This window comes from the organism of the source record quoted next, unplaced genomic scaffold (assembly GCF_019419815.1).
Source record: "Pyrus x bretschneideri cultivar Hongxiangsu unplaced genomic scaffold, Pyrus_bretschneideri_v1 Contig33, whole genome shotgun sequence".
Classification (NCBI taxonomy): Eukaryota; Viridiplantae; Streptophyta; class Magnoliopsida; order Rosales; family Rosaceae; genus Pyrus; species Pyrus x bretschneideri.
The window spans coordinates 3,428,036-3,444,931 of record NW_025999646.1 but is presented as its reverse complement, the minus strand read 5'-3'; the positions used below and the strand labels follow the sequence as shown (position 1 = coordinate 3,444,931).

At 39.1% G+C, this 16,896-nt stretch overlaps 2 protein-coding genes and 1 pseudogene across 3 annotated transcripts; all 3 read left to right on the top strand.

The window, feature by feature from the left end:
• The first annotated feature begins 188 nt into the window (after positions 1 to 188).
• LOC125480463 lies at positions 189 to 1,622 on the top strand (annotated as a pseudogene).
• A 4,504-nt stretch (positions 1,623 to 6,126) lies between these two features.
• LOC103957531 lies at positions 6,127 to 10,174 on the top strand. Its single transcript, XM_048591345.1, has 6 exons — positions 6,127 to 6,492; positions 6,720 to 7,713; positions 7,815 to 8,002; positions 8,928 to 8,964; positions 9,067 to 9,134; positions 9,255 to 10,174. The coding sequence occupies exons 1-6, from the start codon at positions 6,395 to 6,397 to the stop codon at positions 9,724 to 9,726; spliced, it is 1,857 nt and encodes a 618-aa protein (XP_048447302.1). The 5' UTR covers positions 6,127 to 6,394; the 3' UTR covers positions 9,727 to 10,174.
• Positions 10,175 to 11,131: 957 nt separating this feature from the next.
• On the top strand, positions 11,132 to 16,183 carry LOC125480357. 2 transcript variants are annotated; one of them, XM_048591098.1, is made up of 3 exons: positions 11,132 to 11,527; positions 12,166 to 12,331; positions 12,423 to 16,183. In XM_048591098.1, the coding sequence occupies exons 1-3, from the start codon at positions 11,414 to 11,416 to the stop codon at positions 15,953 to 15,955; spliced, it is 3,813 nt and encodes a 1,270-aa protein (XP_048447055.1). In that variant the 5' UTR covers positions 11,132 to 11,413; the 3' UTR covers positions 15,956 to 16,183. The 2 variants fall into 2 exon arrangements, with proteins under 2 accessions (XP_048447055.1, XP_048447056.1); XM_048591099.1 differs by having other exon boundaries at positions 11,389 to 11,527; positions 12,177 to 12,331.
• The last annotated feature ends 713 nt before the right edge of the window (positions 16,184 to 16,896 follow it).

The following is a 16,896-nucleotide window of genomic DNA, read 5'->3' as shown; positions in this document are numbered from 1 at the left end:
TATCAAAGCATCTCATAACTGAGTTGATCTGATTTAAAGCAAACATTTCATATATATGAAACGTAAAGGAGGGAGTAGGATTCTCTCCACCATTTTTTCCATCCCCTTGATATCATGTACTCATTGATATTTTTCTCGTTTTCCGGGTGAACTATTGTGAATGATATAAACAGTACCCATGACTAATAATGACCAGTAAACACAGTGTGGAGTTTCCAGTACCTTTGCCTATATAACCCACCCCTCCGGAGATTCATTTGATATCCCAAATATCTCGGGCTTCTTGTACATCAGACTAAGTCTTCACTATGGAGTTTACAGTACTTGCAAGCTGATCATGAGCAGCAAATTCTTCAAAACTAGATGAAACTCGAACCCAAAGCCTCTTACTTGACTAATCAAAGACGATCTGCCAATTACAAACCAAATATTTGGAAGTATGATTTCCTAGATCAATCTCTTAACAGCAAATATGGTGTGAGTTATACATATATTTCTAAGCTTCTTCCATTAATGTTGTAGTTAAAGTACTCTGCAACACTACTTGTGTAATTGCTCATGAAATTGAGGAGGAGAATGATTGGATCCTAGATTACCTCATTTGACCAAAGTGGTACTCAACCTAACCCGGTTTTGCTTTGGTTTTTTAGCTGTTATTTGCACTTTGAAAAGGTCATCCTGTACTTTCCGAGGTGTAAATTCTTTGTATATTTTTATATTGGTTAATTGCAGATAACATTTTTAGATTGCCATAACATTTCTTCTTTTTTGTTTGCTTTGAATTTTATGTATATATTTATAGTTAAAAAAATTATTTCTGTTTCTTAGTGGGCAGATTTTTGTAAAGCATTATTGGTGGAGGCAGAGTGGTACAATAAGAGCCATACACCTATCCTTGAAGAGTACCTAAGAAATGGGTGCACTTCATCATCAGTTTCAGTGCTTTTGGTTCACACATTTTTGTCTACAACTCATGAGGGAACCAGAGAGATGGCTGATTTTCTCCCCAAGAACGAAGATCTTTTGTATAATATCTCTCTCATCATTCGCCTCACCAATGATTTGGGAACTTCCGCGGTATTCTTCTTCTATCTTTTGTTCATTCTTTACAATAGGAAGAAATTAAGCAAAAATCCTAATCATGACATAATTAACGAAATGATTAACAGGCCGAGCAAGAGAGGGGGGATTCTCCTTCATCAATCCTATGGTACATGAGAGAAGTGAAAATGATAGGAAGAACACTAAGGGCATGATAGATAAGGCATGGAAGAAAATAAATGGAAAATGCTTCACAACAAACCAAGTGCCTTTTCTGTCATCGTTCAGCAACACTGCCACAAATATGGCTCGATCGAGTGGCGCACAGCCTTTACCAAGATGGAGATGGATTTGGTGACCAAGAGAAAGGGACTCTGACCCATCTCCTGTCTTTACTATTCGAACCTCTTGTAAACTAGTTAGTACTCATGCGGTTTGAAATAAAGATATTACCTTTAAAATCAAAGTTATTTCTTTGAATTAAAGTTATTATCTTTCTGATGCTTATTGCCACTTATCTACATATATGCATATAAGAAAAACTTAAGAAACAAACAAACAGAAAGAAAAAGAATCTGAAGTCTTCCAATTCATTGAAGTCGATGAATACATAGAAGAATAATAAGCGAATGCAAATAGGAAAAAAAAATCTTAACAAACAAACAAACAGAAAGAATAAGAACCTTTTGTGTTATCTGAAGTCTTCCAGTTCATTGAAGTCGTTGATTACATAGGAGAATAATAAGCAAATATAAATAGAAAAATAGATCGACAAATATATTTTTAAAGAAAAAGAAATATCAACGTATCAATCAAAGCATTTATAATCATCTTCAAGAGCCATAATATTATTAGTGGCTACATTTTTTAACACTCGAAGTTGCTTAAATTGATCCATACACCCCCAGTACTTTATCTTCGTGTACAAGTTTTTCACTCTAAAACTTCAAAATAGACCATCTATTAGTAAAAAGGAACTTGTTTTTCTCTATGAAAGCAGTTAATTAGGGTTTTAGTCATAATAGAACGTATGATAAAAATTGTGTGATGGTAAGAGTTTAATTACTGTGTGATGGTAAGGGTTTGATTATTGTGTAAGATAAAGATTGTGTAATTGTAAAGGAGTTAATTACACTAACACCTCCTGAGGTTTATCGAGTTTTCACAAAATCACCTTACGTTTGAGATAGTACAATAATACCTCCTTACATTTTAATTCACTTTCAAACATTCCCTTGAGTAAAAAAATATAATAACAAACAGACGACTTTACCCTTTTTAATTACTTCAAACTAATTAATAAACAAAAAATTTATAAAATTATAAAACATTAACACTGTAAAATGGACAAGAGAAAGACCATCTCATCTACGATGGATACTTGTATATATCTCTGTAACCTGTCAATTCATAAACACGTGGTCCTGCCTCCGACAATCAATGCGTGCAAACCTCGTCGCGAGGAATATGTCACTGTTTCATTTGGGTTTCACCCAGGTTTATCGACGACAAAGTTGTAACGATGGTCTCATTCATTGTGAGGGGAGCCTTGCAGTAACTTGAGGTTTACAACTTAAAACACAAAATATTGCAGACTACAAGGGATCAATTTGCTTGCTGCAATCCAATATAGGTATTGGAATGCACTGCGCACAGTTGGGGGGCGGAGGGAAATAGGCACTAAGGTGGTCTAAGTCCGAATGTGAAGGTTTTTCGAGTACCCTTCTAATGTTTAGTATGGATATCTTTTGTGTCTAATAAATGTTTATTGTAATGCATGTTAGGCATACCTCGACATGTTGCGTCAATAACACTCGACAAATTCTCTCTATATCACTCATCAGATTGGTTCAACATATGCGATATCTATTGACATGTGCACAACAAGCCTACCAAGTAAATAAACTGATTTTCTTTTATGTGCTTTGTGCTTTATTCCTATCTTAAAAACTTGTATTTAGCACTAGAACCACTCAAGGTTCAAATTCTGAATTTGCCACTATGTACAGTGACATATGGATTCTCAAAGACAAAAAGGTTTTTAAAAAGTTGAATATTGTTGCTATTCCTACGAGGAAGACAAGGTTATTCATTGGGACCAAGATTGTCTGCCCTTCCATTTTTTATCCCATTCCATCCCCTCCTATTTTTCTAGCCATTGATTTCATGTTGAGTTAATTTAATGCTCCAGATTTTGCCACCTCACACATTTTCACTCTCCTTTCTTTCTCTTTGCTTCTGCTGCTGCATTCACATACCAAAAAACATTTTCAGCTGCACAACAACAACATCCTCCACCAAGAATGCCATTGAATTACAATTGAGGGCTTATCTTCGTTCTGTGCATGAATGCACCATACACATGGTCCATAACATAATGGAGCATTCCCAGATTCACACTCACCATTTTTCAGGGAAACCCAGAAATTCAAACACCAAATTTTTACAAAAGATGGTTTTTTGATCAATTAAAAAAAAAAAAACCAGATGGGATTATATGCAAATTTTCAGAAATAGAGAAGAACCCAGAATCTAGAGTGTTGGAAAAAAAAAAAGAATTTATGAATTTAATCATGTGAAAGTCACAATTTGGGGATGAACAGATTAGAGAGAACTAAAAAAATTCGAAATAAACACTCAGGAACTGTGGCGATTGTGAATCGAGAGGCGTAGGTGGTGAAGAAATCAATGGGAGACTGAGAAGAAGAAATCCATGAGACAAAAGGAGATGAGAGGAGAAGGGGTGGTGAGAGAGCCGAGGAGATCCATAATGGGAAGGCGAAAGGGGAGAGGGGCCAGAGAGAGAGAGAACAAATCAAACCAAAACAAAACAAAAACTGTGGGCTGAGAGTAAAATTGTTTCTTGGTCTGTGAATGTAGTAGCAGAAGCGAACAGGAAGAAAAGAGAGTGAAAGCGTGTGAGGTGGCAAAATTTGGAGCATTAAATTAACTCAACATGAAATCAATGGTTAGAAAAATAGGATGGGATGAAAGGGCATACAATCTTGGTCCTATTCATTGAGCTTCGAAATAAAAAACGAACTCCTGGTGGGTTGGCCTTGGCGGGATCTTTAATTTTTGTTTTTTTTTTAATTTTTAAATATTTAATGTTTTAATTTGATATTAATTTGCTAAATATTTATAAAGATTTTCTTATTCAACAAAAAAATAAAGCTTTTTCTTAATTATAAAGGTAAATTAGTAAATTTATAAGCAAATTTTGACTTGAGGGTTTAATAAATTGTTTTTCTTGATAAAAAAAAAAAAAAATCTAAGAAGGCTTTAGTGTAATTTTTCAAATGTGAAGGGGTATCGTGAAAACTCGATAAACCTCATGGAGTGTTAATGTAATAACTTAATAGTAATTGTTTGATTATTGAGTGTGAGTTTATTGATAAATTTTAATTTTATTGTTATTAAATATAGAATGAATTTATATTGTTTCAAATAAAATTTCTCATTTGTTTTTATTTATTGAGAGTTAAAAGTATGGGCCGTGAAATTTGAGCAACATACTGGACGAGTTGGATGGACTTCGATTTGTTCCGTCTTCAGGATTTTACAGTTTTGGACCTGATTCTTTGGTTTTGTTGTGCAAAAATCATGGTCTTGATCTTCAGTCCAACAAAAATGAAATAAAGGACATTTTCGGCAAAATAGATATTTCTTTTCTTTTTAAAAGGCAAAAAATAATTATATTGAAGGGTTTTAGGGGGCGTTTGTTGCGCCGGACTGTCTCGGACTGGATTAGCTTCAAGGACTAAGCTGGACTGGCTTAGACTAGACTAAACTGGACTAACTTAGTGAAGCGTTTGGTGCAGTATTGGACTAAGAAGCTGGATAATAACAAATTATAATATTATATTATTTAATATATAAATTATTAATATTTTATTATGATCTTATCTTTTTCTTCATTTTTTCCTACCATTTCCTCGTTAAATTGGATGAAGTTAGCACCGCCAAAAAATTCATCACCATCCCTGGACCGAGATCTTAGCTTTGAATGCTCGAATCTGTCATGGATTTGAAGAAGCCCAAACAGGCTGAGACTTCCAGGCCATTTTCCAGCCACATTCGACCACATTTTGGCCTCGATTCAGGTAAAATCGTAATCTTGTCACTCCCAACTTTAATTTGGTATATTTTGCATGAAAGTTGGTTGTGAAATGGATTTGAAAAAGAGTCGGAAAGTTAATGATTGATCTAGGTGAACGGAGATGACGAGGAGTCTGTCGAGAATGGTCGTTGAGCATGACGAGGACGAGAAAGAGAGGATAGTCTTAGCTAGTCCCATGGTTATTGGGGGGTCTCGCTAAGACCTCTTAGTGAAGGATTTTGTCCATGCTAGTCCCCTTTAGTCTCATTAATGTTAGTCCCAGCATGGAACAAACACAGTATTGGACTAATAGCTAGTCCAATCCAGTCCAGTCCAACTTAGTCAGGGCAAACAAACGCCCCCCTTAAACTCTTGACATAGCTTACTTCTACCCATCACTTTACGTACTTTCATTTCATCGCAAAAAACAACTAAAATCAAATTGATTGTTGTTATTTTGCGGCTTCTTTCTAGCCATTGGTCTTTTATTTGGGGTCTCTATTTGCTATAATCTGAAGTTAGATTGATGAAAAAACTGTTCACTCAACTATGTTTGATGTTTAAAATCCTCTCGAGGCCACGAATTGTGCGTTTGATGGCAAAGGTACTTTGGGTTGTGGATTAGTGATTGTAGCGTTCATTATGGTATGACTTTTTAATGCTGTGTGACATTAATGCTGCAAGTGTTTTAACCGTTATATTTAATTTCATCAACTGTTATTTCTTCTATTTTTAATTCAACAATTCATTTTTTATACCACTAAATTCTACGTTTTTGAAGAAGATTTAAGTGATATAAACTTTTATAGTTGCTTTTGAAGAAAATATTGTTGTATTTGAGTTTGATATGTAGATTTTTTTATTTTTTAACAAAAAAAAAATTGAGGAAAAAAAGGAAAAGAAAAAAAAAGGGAGGGAATATGTTATATGTAAATTGCAAAGGTCGGTCAATGATCGGACGGCCAGGATCATCATCAGGTGAAAGACGCTATCTTGATCAGATTGAAAGCCCATCGAGCAGTACGGACGGGAAAGAAAGAAAGAACGCAGTGGTGGAGTTCCAATAAGCGAGGGAAGCAGAGAGGCGATCTTTCAAGGTTCAGAAGCTTTTTCCCTCTGCTTCTTCTCCTTCCATCCAATCTCTGTCCTCTTCAATCCCAATCTCCTAACAAAATCTACAAATTGAATCAAAGGGAAGATCTTGAGAGAGAAGGTAGAGGGAGAGAGAGAGAGAGAGAGGAGGGGGAGAGAAAAATGTCGAAGAAGAAAGTGAGTGGGAATACCATGACGCTCAAGGACTTCCATGGCGGTTCGATTCCCTCTGATCTCCCTCTTCCTTCTGCTCCTGGTGTGTAAGTCCCGTTTACCCTTTTCTTAATCTTTATATATTTTCTGTGTATTTGGATTGCTTTGGGAAATTACGAGATTGAAAAACCCTATTGCTTTTGATTCATATCTGTAAAGCTCCGATTTTTAGATCTGGGTTTTGTAATTGCTTTGATTTTCGTTGCCCTAGAGCGAGAGATTGAAAAACCGTGGTTGATTTTTGCACCAATTTTGGATGTTTTTTGTTCTGCAGAGTTGTTAGGCCTACGGATCGTTCGGCTTACGACCGTCCCACCGCTTGGGGAAACCCTATGGGGCGGGCGGACCATCGCTCTCGGCCCCACACGTCTCCTGCCACGAGGCATTTCGATGACAAGACTCCATTTCTCACTCACTCCGTGCACATTGGCCGGAACTTTGATGAGGACGAGCGCAAGCCACTCGATGGTGGGTCGATGCCACGCAGGACCATTGGGGATGATAGCATTCGGGTTCCCCTGACCCTTGCCGAACCCAAGCAGGCGTTTATATCTGCAGGCGTGTCATCCGGTGTGCCATCAAGCGTGCAGGCACGGGCTCAAGCACCGCTCTCCCCGAGGGGGGCAGTGAGTTCCTACTTGGAGAGGGTTAGCGAGACATCCCATGTTGGAGGGAATTCTCATAGCATAGGTGGCAATGGCGGCCGTGGTGTTGATGGGGCTTGTCCGAATGCATGGGCAATGAGGAAGGAGATGGCGGGTATATCTGAGCCAGTGCAATCTGCTTGGTCTGGACAAAGTGCTGTTCAAAAGCTGGCCCATGCCAGTGCACTCGATAAGGTGTCTTCAGGTAGATGGCAATCAAAGCCTTCAATCAATTATCAGACAAATATCGAGGTCGTTAGATCTCCCGAAACTGAGAGTGGCTTGCATTCCAAGGGTTATGGTAGTGATACTTACAAGAGGACAGATGTGATGGTTGAAAGGGATGCAGCCTTGGCAAGGTATGCTGAAAGGGGTCTTCAACTTGATGGTGTTCAGCTACCTGATCACGAGAGTTCTAGGGCTCCTATTAATTCAGAGCTTAGAGATAGGAAGCCAACTGTTTATAACAACAGGGTTCAACCTGCTCCATCTGATGGCAAATTTGGTCTGGCTGAATTGCATCCCATAGTGTCTTCAGAGCCTGTAGAGCGACCCAAGTTGAAGTTACTTCCAAGAACAAAGCCAGTGGAGGGTTTGGAAGCTACAGTAGTTGTTAATGCACAGGTATTGACAAGGTTATTAAAGTGTATTATAGAGATACTCAAATCTATGGGGTTCTACCTTGTACTGAATGCACTAAATTCTTATTGTTTGGTTGATTATAGAAGTACCAGAGGGTGACTGAGTCCGTCCATGTCGAAACCGTCAATGAAGCGTATGGAAATACGAATGCTCCAAAACCTGGTTCGGCAGGCTCTGATGGTGGGAAACAGGCGGTGGAGCGTCCAAAATTGAATTTAATTCCCCGATCTCAGCCTCTCGAACACTTGGAAGTAAATGCCAAAAGAGACAGGTATGCAATGCTTTTGACTGTGTTTTCTCGACTTTGGGCATTCTATCTGCTCGTACTTGCCATTTTCTTCTGGTATTAGGCCAGGGCCTTTGTGGTTTTGTTCTATGGAAATTATGATATTCAGCCCAACAAGTAAAAAATAAATGAAATTCTCGGCCAGATTAAAACGTGAAATTGTTTCAGTTTGCTTCTTTAGTTGTAATCCTTTGCCACCACTCCCCTTTTATATACTCTACTTCAATTACACTTTTTGCTTCATAGAAGTAATATTCTTTTTGTAGCAATGGGCTTCTCTAAAAGCTTCTGGAGAAATCTTTTAAATTGAAGAATGTTTTCTCACGGTTGTTGCCCAAAAATAAGGTTGGCCTGATTTGAGGCCATAATGATTGCTTTTTAGAGCTCTTTAGGCCATTGAACCAATCCCATGGGTTGGTTATGTTACGAACAATTTGCGAATACATCTTAAGTACTGTTTTATTGTGTTGTGTGTATATATTGTTATTGATGGAAAATTTTAAAATCTTGTCTTCCACTTTTGTTCCACAGAATTAGCAAATGACTTCAATTTTTGTCTGATATATTATTTTCCTGCCTTCTGGATGAAGCTGTGCCACTATAGTTGTTCTCAGAGTCTAGTATTTTGTTTTGTTTTATGCTTACATGAATATTTGAACCTAAATAGACTACTCCTGATCCCCCTTCTTCCTGTACACTATACCGCTTAAGGCAAAATTTGGGTTTGGAGTCCAGCAGTTGTTCGAGAAGCATTGATTGAATTTGTAGCATGAGTCCATGACAGAACGTTACCCTTCCACTCTTACTTCTTGGTGGCATTCACAAAAGAATATGTGCTTGTTGTTCTTAATATTGGGTCTCTACATTGATAGTTGCAAGTAATATCTGATGAAATCCGTGAATGATGCAGGGTTGTATTATTTGGTGGTGCTCGCCCACGAGAACTGGTGAATTTTTTTGTCCATGGTTTGACATTTAAGTTCGATTTGTTCATGAGCATTGAGTGGATTCATGTCCCCTTTCTGAAACCCTTTCTGTTTTTATGTCAGGTTCTGAAGGAGCGAGGGGTTGACGATGTTGTGATCACCAATCCTGACACAGCTCAGCATTCTGACAAGTAGCGACTTATTTTCTATCTCAAAAATTTCTATTATTTAAGTTTGGAAATTTGGGGATTTTTTTTTTTTTTTTTTTTTTTTTTTTTTTTAACTTACGAACAAATAACTGTTGTTTGAAGGGTTAAACATCAAGTTGCCAGGCCTGATAGAGTTCCTGCACCCGCAAATCCTTCTCGTCACAGTGAGAAAGCTGAGAATCATCCTTTTGATCAGAGGACTGGAAAGAAATTCGAAAGGAGGGATAATCGGGTAGATGGTGAGAGAATTGACATGCAGAAGAAGAACTGGCGTAATGATAGTAGGAGGAACAGCAGAGAGCCTGAGAGACTGCAGCAACAGTCAGAGAGGCCACCATCACCAGAGACCTGGCGGAAGCCTGAACAACCTAAACCATCTTCCCCTGATGCTGTTGGCCTGCAGCACGGGAAAGCGGCTTCAGCTCTTGAGCTTGCGCAAGCATTTTCCAGATCAGTATCCGATCCAAAATTAGCTGATCGGTTTTCTGGCCGAAGGGGCATTCCTGGCCGGGCCCAAATGCCCTTTTCACGGCTGATGGGCCCAACCCCAAGGCCTCAGATAAATGGTTACTAAATGTCCTGTTCCCATTTCGACATCACTTGGTGGTATAGAGATTCAGAGTTTTGCTGGCGAACTTGTTCGTTTGAAGTAGCTGGGATTACAAGCAGGCCGACTAAGTCACATTCACCTGTGAGTGCCTGCCTCCACAAGAATTGTCCAGTTTCCGCAGAATGGTTATTGCCACACAAAATTGATTGTGATCGTCTAGCCCGAGAGGTGTCTTATCTCTACAACTCTCATCGTATTGTGTTTTCTATTTGTCTTTCCTTTTTCGCGGTTCCGTTGGCACCATTGAAAAACTGTATTCTCCTCCCCTTAGGCGGAAAAAGAGTGTTCTGTTTCCTATGAGGCCAGTTGTAGCAAGAGTTACGCTACAGATTCTTGTTTTAAGGAGTGTTGTTTTAATTTCATTCCTTCCCTTCCTTTTCCCTTAAAAAAGGTTCGGAGAAGTGTTCATCGACTCTCTTTTGTTTGATAATTTTCTGAAAGTTACTGTGTTAGCATGTTCTCCTGATTGTAGTCCCGATTTAAAGTACAAATCGATATTAAAGAAGTCGTTAACTGATAGCTTCACCCTCGGGGACAATCTACGATCGCCCCTCTCGCATACACACTTGTCTGGTGATTTAAAAGTTGTTTTCTGGTGGTCGTGAACGTAACTTATCACTGTCTTGAAAGATCACTAATACGCAAATTACCGGGTGACGGTTAGTTTAAGATTGCCGAAGGTGCGCTTTCGTTGTTGACGAGAATGATGCGCTTTCACGCACGACAGCGCATGCAAATAGACTAGTATTAGTATATGCAAGTGTAAAACCCTCCATGGACCTAGATATGTTGCTGGGCTTTGTGTTCTCACCATGGATTGGGCTGTTATATTTGCACCGAGTCTATCTCTGTTCTCACCATGGATTGGGCTGTTATATTTGCACCGAGTCTATCTCTGTTGTCGTTTCACTAAAAATCTTGAAAACTTGTTCAACTCCCACTAAGAATATCTCCAAAGGAGATGTTAAAATTACTATAGGCATACAACAGTAAAAAAATGACAGCAAACTCTCTCCAACCAAGCTTTCAATTTCTTATGTGGCACTGAGTTATTTGAAGACAAAACCTTTTGCTGTCAAATTCATTAAATAATTTTTTAATAGATTAATATAATATACAATAAATGTTGTTAAGTTTTTGAAATATGTGATTGGTTGACTTAATTATTAGACTCCATAAAAAGATAAAAAGTTTATTAAATGACATTATTATTTAATATATCGGGTGAAACAAAATATTATACAAAATGTCAAATTACTATATAAGCTATCAACTATCATTTTAATATTTAAAATTTGACATCTCGCTTAAAGATGCTCTATCTCCTCCTCCTCCTCGTCGTGGAGTCCTCAAAATGTCGCTGTCCGACAAAAACGACGCTGTTTCGATGCGTCTTCCAACCCAACGTGAATTAATCGTCATCAGATCACATAGAACAAGTCACTACTATTTTTCCCCTTCACGTATTCCCTTTCCTTCTCGATTCATCAAATCCATCAGATGTTATTTAATTAATCATTTTTTGCGTGTATCAAAGCTTAACGATCCGAGAGGGTAAATAAGAGCTGAAAAATCAGAGAAATTCGATTTTGTTTTCTCATGATTTTTTGGGGGATTAATTTGATTGATTCGGCGTAATCGGGGCGGAAAGATGTTGGAGAAGATCGGGCTGCCGGCGAAGCCGTCACTGAGAGGGAATACTTGGGCGGTTGACGGCTCACACTGCCAGGGATGTTCTTCTCAGTTCACCTTCATCAATCGCAAGGTTCACTTCTTCTTCTGCCCCTCTCGATCCAATGACCCATCTGTGAATTCTTTACTAATTTTTGTATTTCTTCAGTCTTCGATTTTTGGGTGCCGAAAGATTGCTGCTTTTATTTTTATTTTTATTTTATTTTTATTATGTGGATTCGACCAAGATTAGGATACTTCGATTCTTGGCTTTCTATTTTTAGCGGTGTAGAAATCGTAGGTTGTCTATTTTTTAATGTTTTGTAAAGAATGGTGATTGTTTAGTTTAAGATTGTATTGGAGATTCGTAGTTTGTGTTGTGCTAAGAATGGGTTTAATGATGTACACTTAGGGACCGTCTCTGACTGCTTCCTATGAAAGCACTTCTGCTCATAGGCGCTTTTACTAGAAGTTCCTTTGTTAGAAACACATTGAAATTTCGAGTGCTTCTTTAAAAACCTACTGGAAGTGCTTCCTAAAGTTCGTAAGTGCTTTTGATTGTTAGAAAGCGCTTTTAGCCCTTACAGTAGCAGTTCGAAACACGCCCTTAAACCTCTTTGCCTAATGGTATAAACTTAATGCTTTGATAGGATTAAATTTGACATTTCTTTCTTGTGTATGTATCTGTTGGTTTGTTCCCGATTCTTGACAATGCACATTGTGGGATTTCAGCACCATTGTAGGAGGTGTGGCGGCTTGTTTTGCAACAGTTGCACCCAGCAAAGAATGCTCTTACGGGGGCAAGGTGATGCACCTGTGCGTATTTGTGACCCTTGTAAAAAGCTAGAAGAAGCAGCACGCTTTGAGAGATATGGACACAAGAGTAGAGCTGGGAGAGGTATCTTTTTTGTCTGTTCAGTGACAGTTTGTGCTTCTGCCACATGCTTTTTGTTTAATTACTCTACCCTTTAATTTTACCTTCTGTGCAGGCAGTTCAAAGTTGACATCAAATCATGAGGATGAAGTTTTGGACGAGATTCTCAGTAGTGACAGAAAGGAATTAGGACAAGAGTCAAACAGTAATGTCAGTAATGTGGTTTCCAGTATGCAGAGAGCCGCTAGTAGTGCATCATGTTCAAGTAGTCAACAAAATTCCAGCCACGATGGGGTAGGAGAAATACATAGAAGTCTTTCCGTTGGTGAGCCTAATTTACAGAGTGGTGGTGGATCTGCTTCTCCTGATGAATTGCGCCAGCAAGCTTTGGACGAGAAAAAGAAGTATAAAGTTCTTAAAGGAGAAGGGAAGTCTGTGGAAGCATTAAGAGCCTTTAAGAGAGGGAAGGAGCTTGAGAGACAGGCTGACACATTGGAAATATCCTTGAGAAAAGAGCGTAGAAAGGTTTTACTTTCTGCCAATGTGGCGGAGAGCCAGATTAAAGATGGGCCTTCTGAATCTGGAAGAAGAAATAAGGCCACTCCTCCAGTTGGTAAAGAAAAGGATGACCTTTCTGCTGAGCTTAAAGAACTAGGATGGTCCGATATGGATCTCCTTGATGAAAACAAAAAACAAGCAAGTCTGAGTTTGGAGGGCGAACTTTCTTCTCTTCTGGGAGAGGTCTCACAAAAGACCAATAAAAACAAAGGTAGTGGTGCCATTGACAAAACCCAGGTTGTTGCACTTAAAAAGAAGGCTCTCATGCTGAAGCGTGACGGTAAACTTACAGAAGCTAAGGAGGAACTAAAAAGAGCTAAAATTCTAGAGAAGGAACTCGAGGAACAGGAATTCTTGGCTGAGGCTGAAGATTCTGATGATGAGCTATCTGCGTTGATTCGTAGTATGGATGATGACAAACAGGAAGAATTTTCAATTCAATATGAGCAGGAGGATGGCTTCAATTTTGATCATCTTATTAGTGCTGCTGATGATCTGGGTGGTAATTTTGAAGTGACAGATGAGGATATGGAGGACCCAGAAATAAGTGCTGCTTTACAATCTTTAGGATGGTCTCAAGATTCTAATAATCCGGAAACTTCTCCTCCCCAGATACCTTCCGTTGACAGGGAAGCTCTATTAAGCGAAATTCAATCATTGAAAAGAGAGGCGCTTAATCATAAACGGGCAGGTAATGTGCAACAGGCAATGACACAGCTAAAGAAGGCAAAGCTACTTGAACGGGACCTTGAAAGCCTTGAGTCTCAAGAGGGCAATGTTGCAAATGATCCTGCGAGAATTCATAAACAAGCTGCTGATAAATCATCGCAGTCACCTATGGTGGGTGATATTCATACAATGGAATGTACGGAATCCAAACCTGCAAGGAAAACTAAATTAATGATTCAGAAAGAGCTTCTGGGCTTGAAAAAGAAAGCCCTTGCTCTGAGAAGGGAAGGACGACTAAATGAGGCTGAAGAAGAATTGAAGAAAGGAAGGGTACTTGAGCAGCAACTTGAAGAGCTAGAGAATGGTTCTATGCGGAAGGACATGCCTGGGACTGTTGGCAGTAAAGTCCAAGATTTGGCACATGAGCTTCCCAATGTTTCTGCAGGTCTGCCAGTTGCAGATGAGGAAGGAGAAAATGTAACAGATCAAGATATGCATGATCCAGCATACCTTTCTATGTTAAAGAATTTGGGTTGGAATGATGACGATAATGAAGGGACCAACTCGTTGTTGGAAACTTCTAAGCAAATGGATAATCTCTCAATGAAGGTCAGTGAACCATCTGTAACTCAAGCAGCAGTTAATGTCCCAGCTGCAGGATCAAGGAGAAGCAAAGCTGAAATCCAGAGGGAACTTTTAGGGTTGAAAAGGAAAGCTCTTGCTCTGAGGCGCCAAGGAGAGACTGAGGATGCAGAAGAACTGCTAAAAAAGGCAAAAGCACTAGAGGGCCAGATTTTGGAAATGGAAGCACCCAAGGAAAATATCATTGAACCTCCTCTTAATAGTGCTGAGGAAGAACGTGATGGAGGTGATGTAACAGAAAATAGTATGCAGGACCCAGCACTTTTCTCAGAGGGAACTAACTCCTACAAACCAGCCGTTTCTGCACCAAGAAATAAAGGTGCAATCCAAAGGGAAGTTTTAGATATGAAAAGAAAGGCTTTTGCCTTTAGACGGAAGGGAGAAACCAAAGAAGCTGAGGAAGTGTTGAGGATGGCAAAGGTGCTAGAGATTCAAATTGAAGAGATGGAAGCCCCAAAGGATTTGAGTCTGCATGATGATTCAAAGGAAGAGAAATCTGAGAGTTTCGGATATCTAATTAACACCGAAAAGGCAGGGAATTTGAAGGATGATACAGATGTTAGAAGGTTTACTGAGGCAGCAATGGGTCCAATTGACGAAGTTGTTAAGTTGTCAGCAAAGAATTCTGAGTTTGTTCCTCTAACCTCACAGCTAGCTAAAGGAAGCCAACCATTTCCAGTGGAATTGGGTGCTTTGGGTGAAACTTATTTTCCGGACAACCAGAAAATAGCGGAAGGCGTTAGTCAGATATCTGCACCTGTCCAATCTGGAAACCTAGTTGATTTGTTGACAGGGGATGACTGGAGAAGTTATCAAAGGCCAGCTGAAAAACAAGATGATGGCCTAAAGTTTGTTTCTGTTGGTTCCCTTACCGCCAGTCCTCCCGTGCGGTTGGGATCCCAGACCTGTTCGAATGTATATCTGGGAAGCCAAGATAATAAAATTGATAAACAGGAAGATAAGCGAGATGTTAATGTAGCAAATTCAGTTCAGGAAGCTGCTTCTCAGAGCAGCCAAAGTGCCATTCGGCAAGAAATCCTGGCTTTTAAGAGGAGGGCATTAGCTTTAAAGAGAGAAGGGAAACTGACAGAAGCTCGAGAGGAACTTCGTCAGGCAAAGTTATTGGAGAAGCGTCTTGATGAAGATAGTTCTCAGTCCAAAACTGCTTCAAGTGAGGTGTCCAGTGCCGTACAAAATACAACTGGAGAGCAGAGCCAATCCCAATCATTACAGTCACGAGACATTCCTTCTTCTAGCCAAAAGCATCACAGTTCACCATCTTCGGACCCAAAACCTTTGTCCAGTCGTGATCGCTTCAAGTTGCAACAGGAGTCTCTTGGCCACAAACGTCAGGCTATGAAGTTGCGGAGGGAGGGTCGGATGGAAGAAGCAGAAGCCGAGTTTGAATTAGCCAAGGCACTGGAGAATCAGTTGGATCTATCAGCTGCTCATGATTCCGCAACCGTTGACAAAGGAGAATCAATGGATGATATCTCTGTTGAGGGTCTTGATCCTCAACTACTGGCTGCCTTGAAAGAAATTGGAATCGAAAATGCTAGTAATTTATCGCAAGGCCCCGAAAGACCAGAGCCTTCAAAAGTTAATGTTGGTAAGAGCAATAACACAATCCAAGATAGAAGTCAGCTGGAAGAACAGATCAAGGCAGAGAAGGTAAAGGCGGTAAATTTCAAACGTGCTGGAAAACAAGCGGAGGCCTTGGATGCTCTTCGAAAGGCCAAGCTACTCGAAAAGAAGCTGAATTCTCCGTCTTCAAAGTAAACAAAATAAAAACATCACCTTGGTAAGTTAGAAGATCTTTATTGCTTACGAACTATGAAGCTCGATAGGTCCGTAAATGTTGTTGGTACGCAGAATTCACCACGAAGCAGGATACACGATTTATGCAAGACGAGTATCGTAACCGAAAATGTATCATCTGTATTGTAGAGGCACCTATCCTGCCTGCACCATTCCTATATGTCAATAAATGGTATATGACTTGTAACATTTACCTCATTTCCGACGGAAAAGATTTCGCGTAACTTCAAAGGTCTCATGTTGCACAAAAAAGTTTGACCTAACACTCACAAGGTGTGAATCTTTTCGCTCTCTAGAATTGTGGACTGCTGTGACGAAGCTACCAGCTGATCTTACTTTAGAACTTACTTTTGCATAATTTAGAACTTACTTTTGCATAATTTTTTTAAAGGACCGTAAGCTTCTAAGCCTCTTAAAATTCATGTAAAACATTCAAGGAATGTTATGGCCGACGTAACTCTGTTTAGGAATATGTTATGGACCATACAAGCATTTCTTTAAAGCTCAGGGGAAAGATGTCGCAAAAAATTACCAAATTTTAACAAAAAAATAAAAGTAACACATGATTTTTAATAGGTTTAACAATTTTTCGCCACATTGTAAATGTTGAATTAAAGTTCGTATGGATATTTTGCTAATATTCTGGCTAATTTTGGATGAAGTTATCCATTTTTAGTTTAAAAAACTACATTCGGACCTCATTTAATGGTTTGAACAGCTTCACATAGCATATTATATTTATTCAATTTTTTTGTTGTATTTGCTTCAAAATGATAGTCCTCTTTTATTTTATTTTATTTTTATTTTAAGAGGCTGCAATTACAGTGATGATTATCTAGAGGACGCTTAAAGACCCGATTTTCAACACAATCAAAATTGATAGCCCAAACCCAACCAACCCA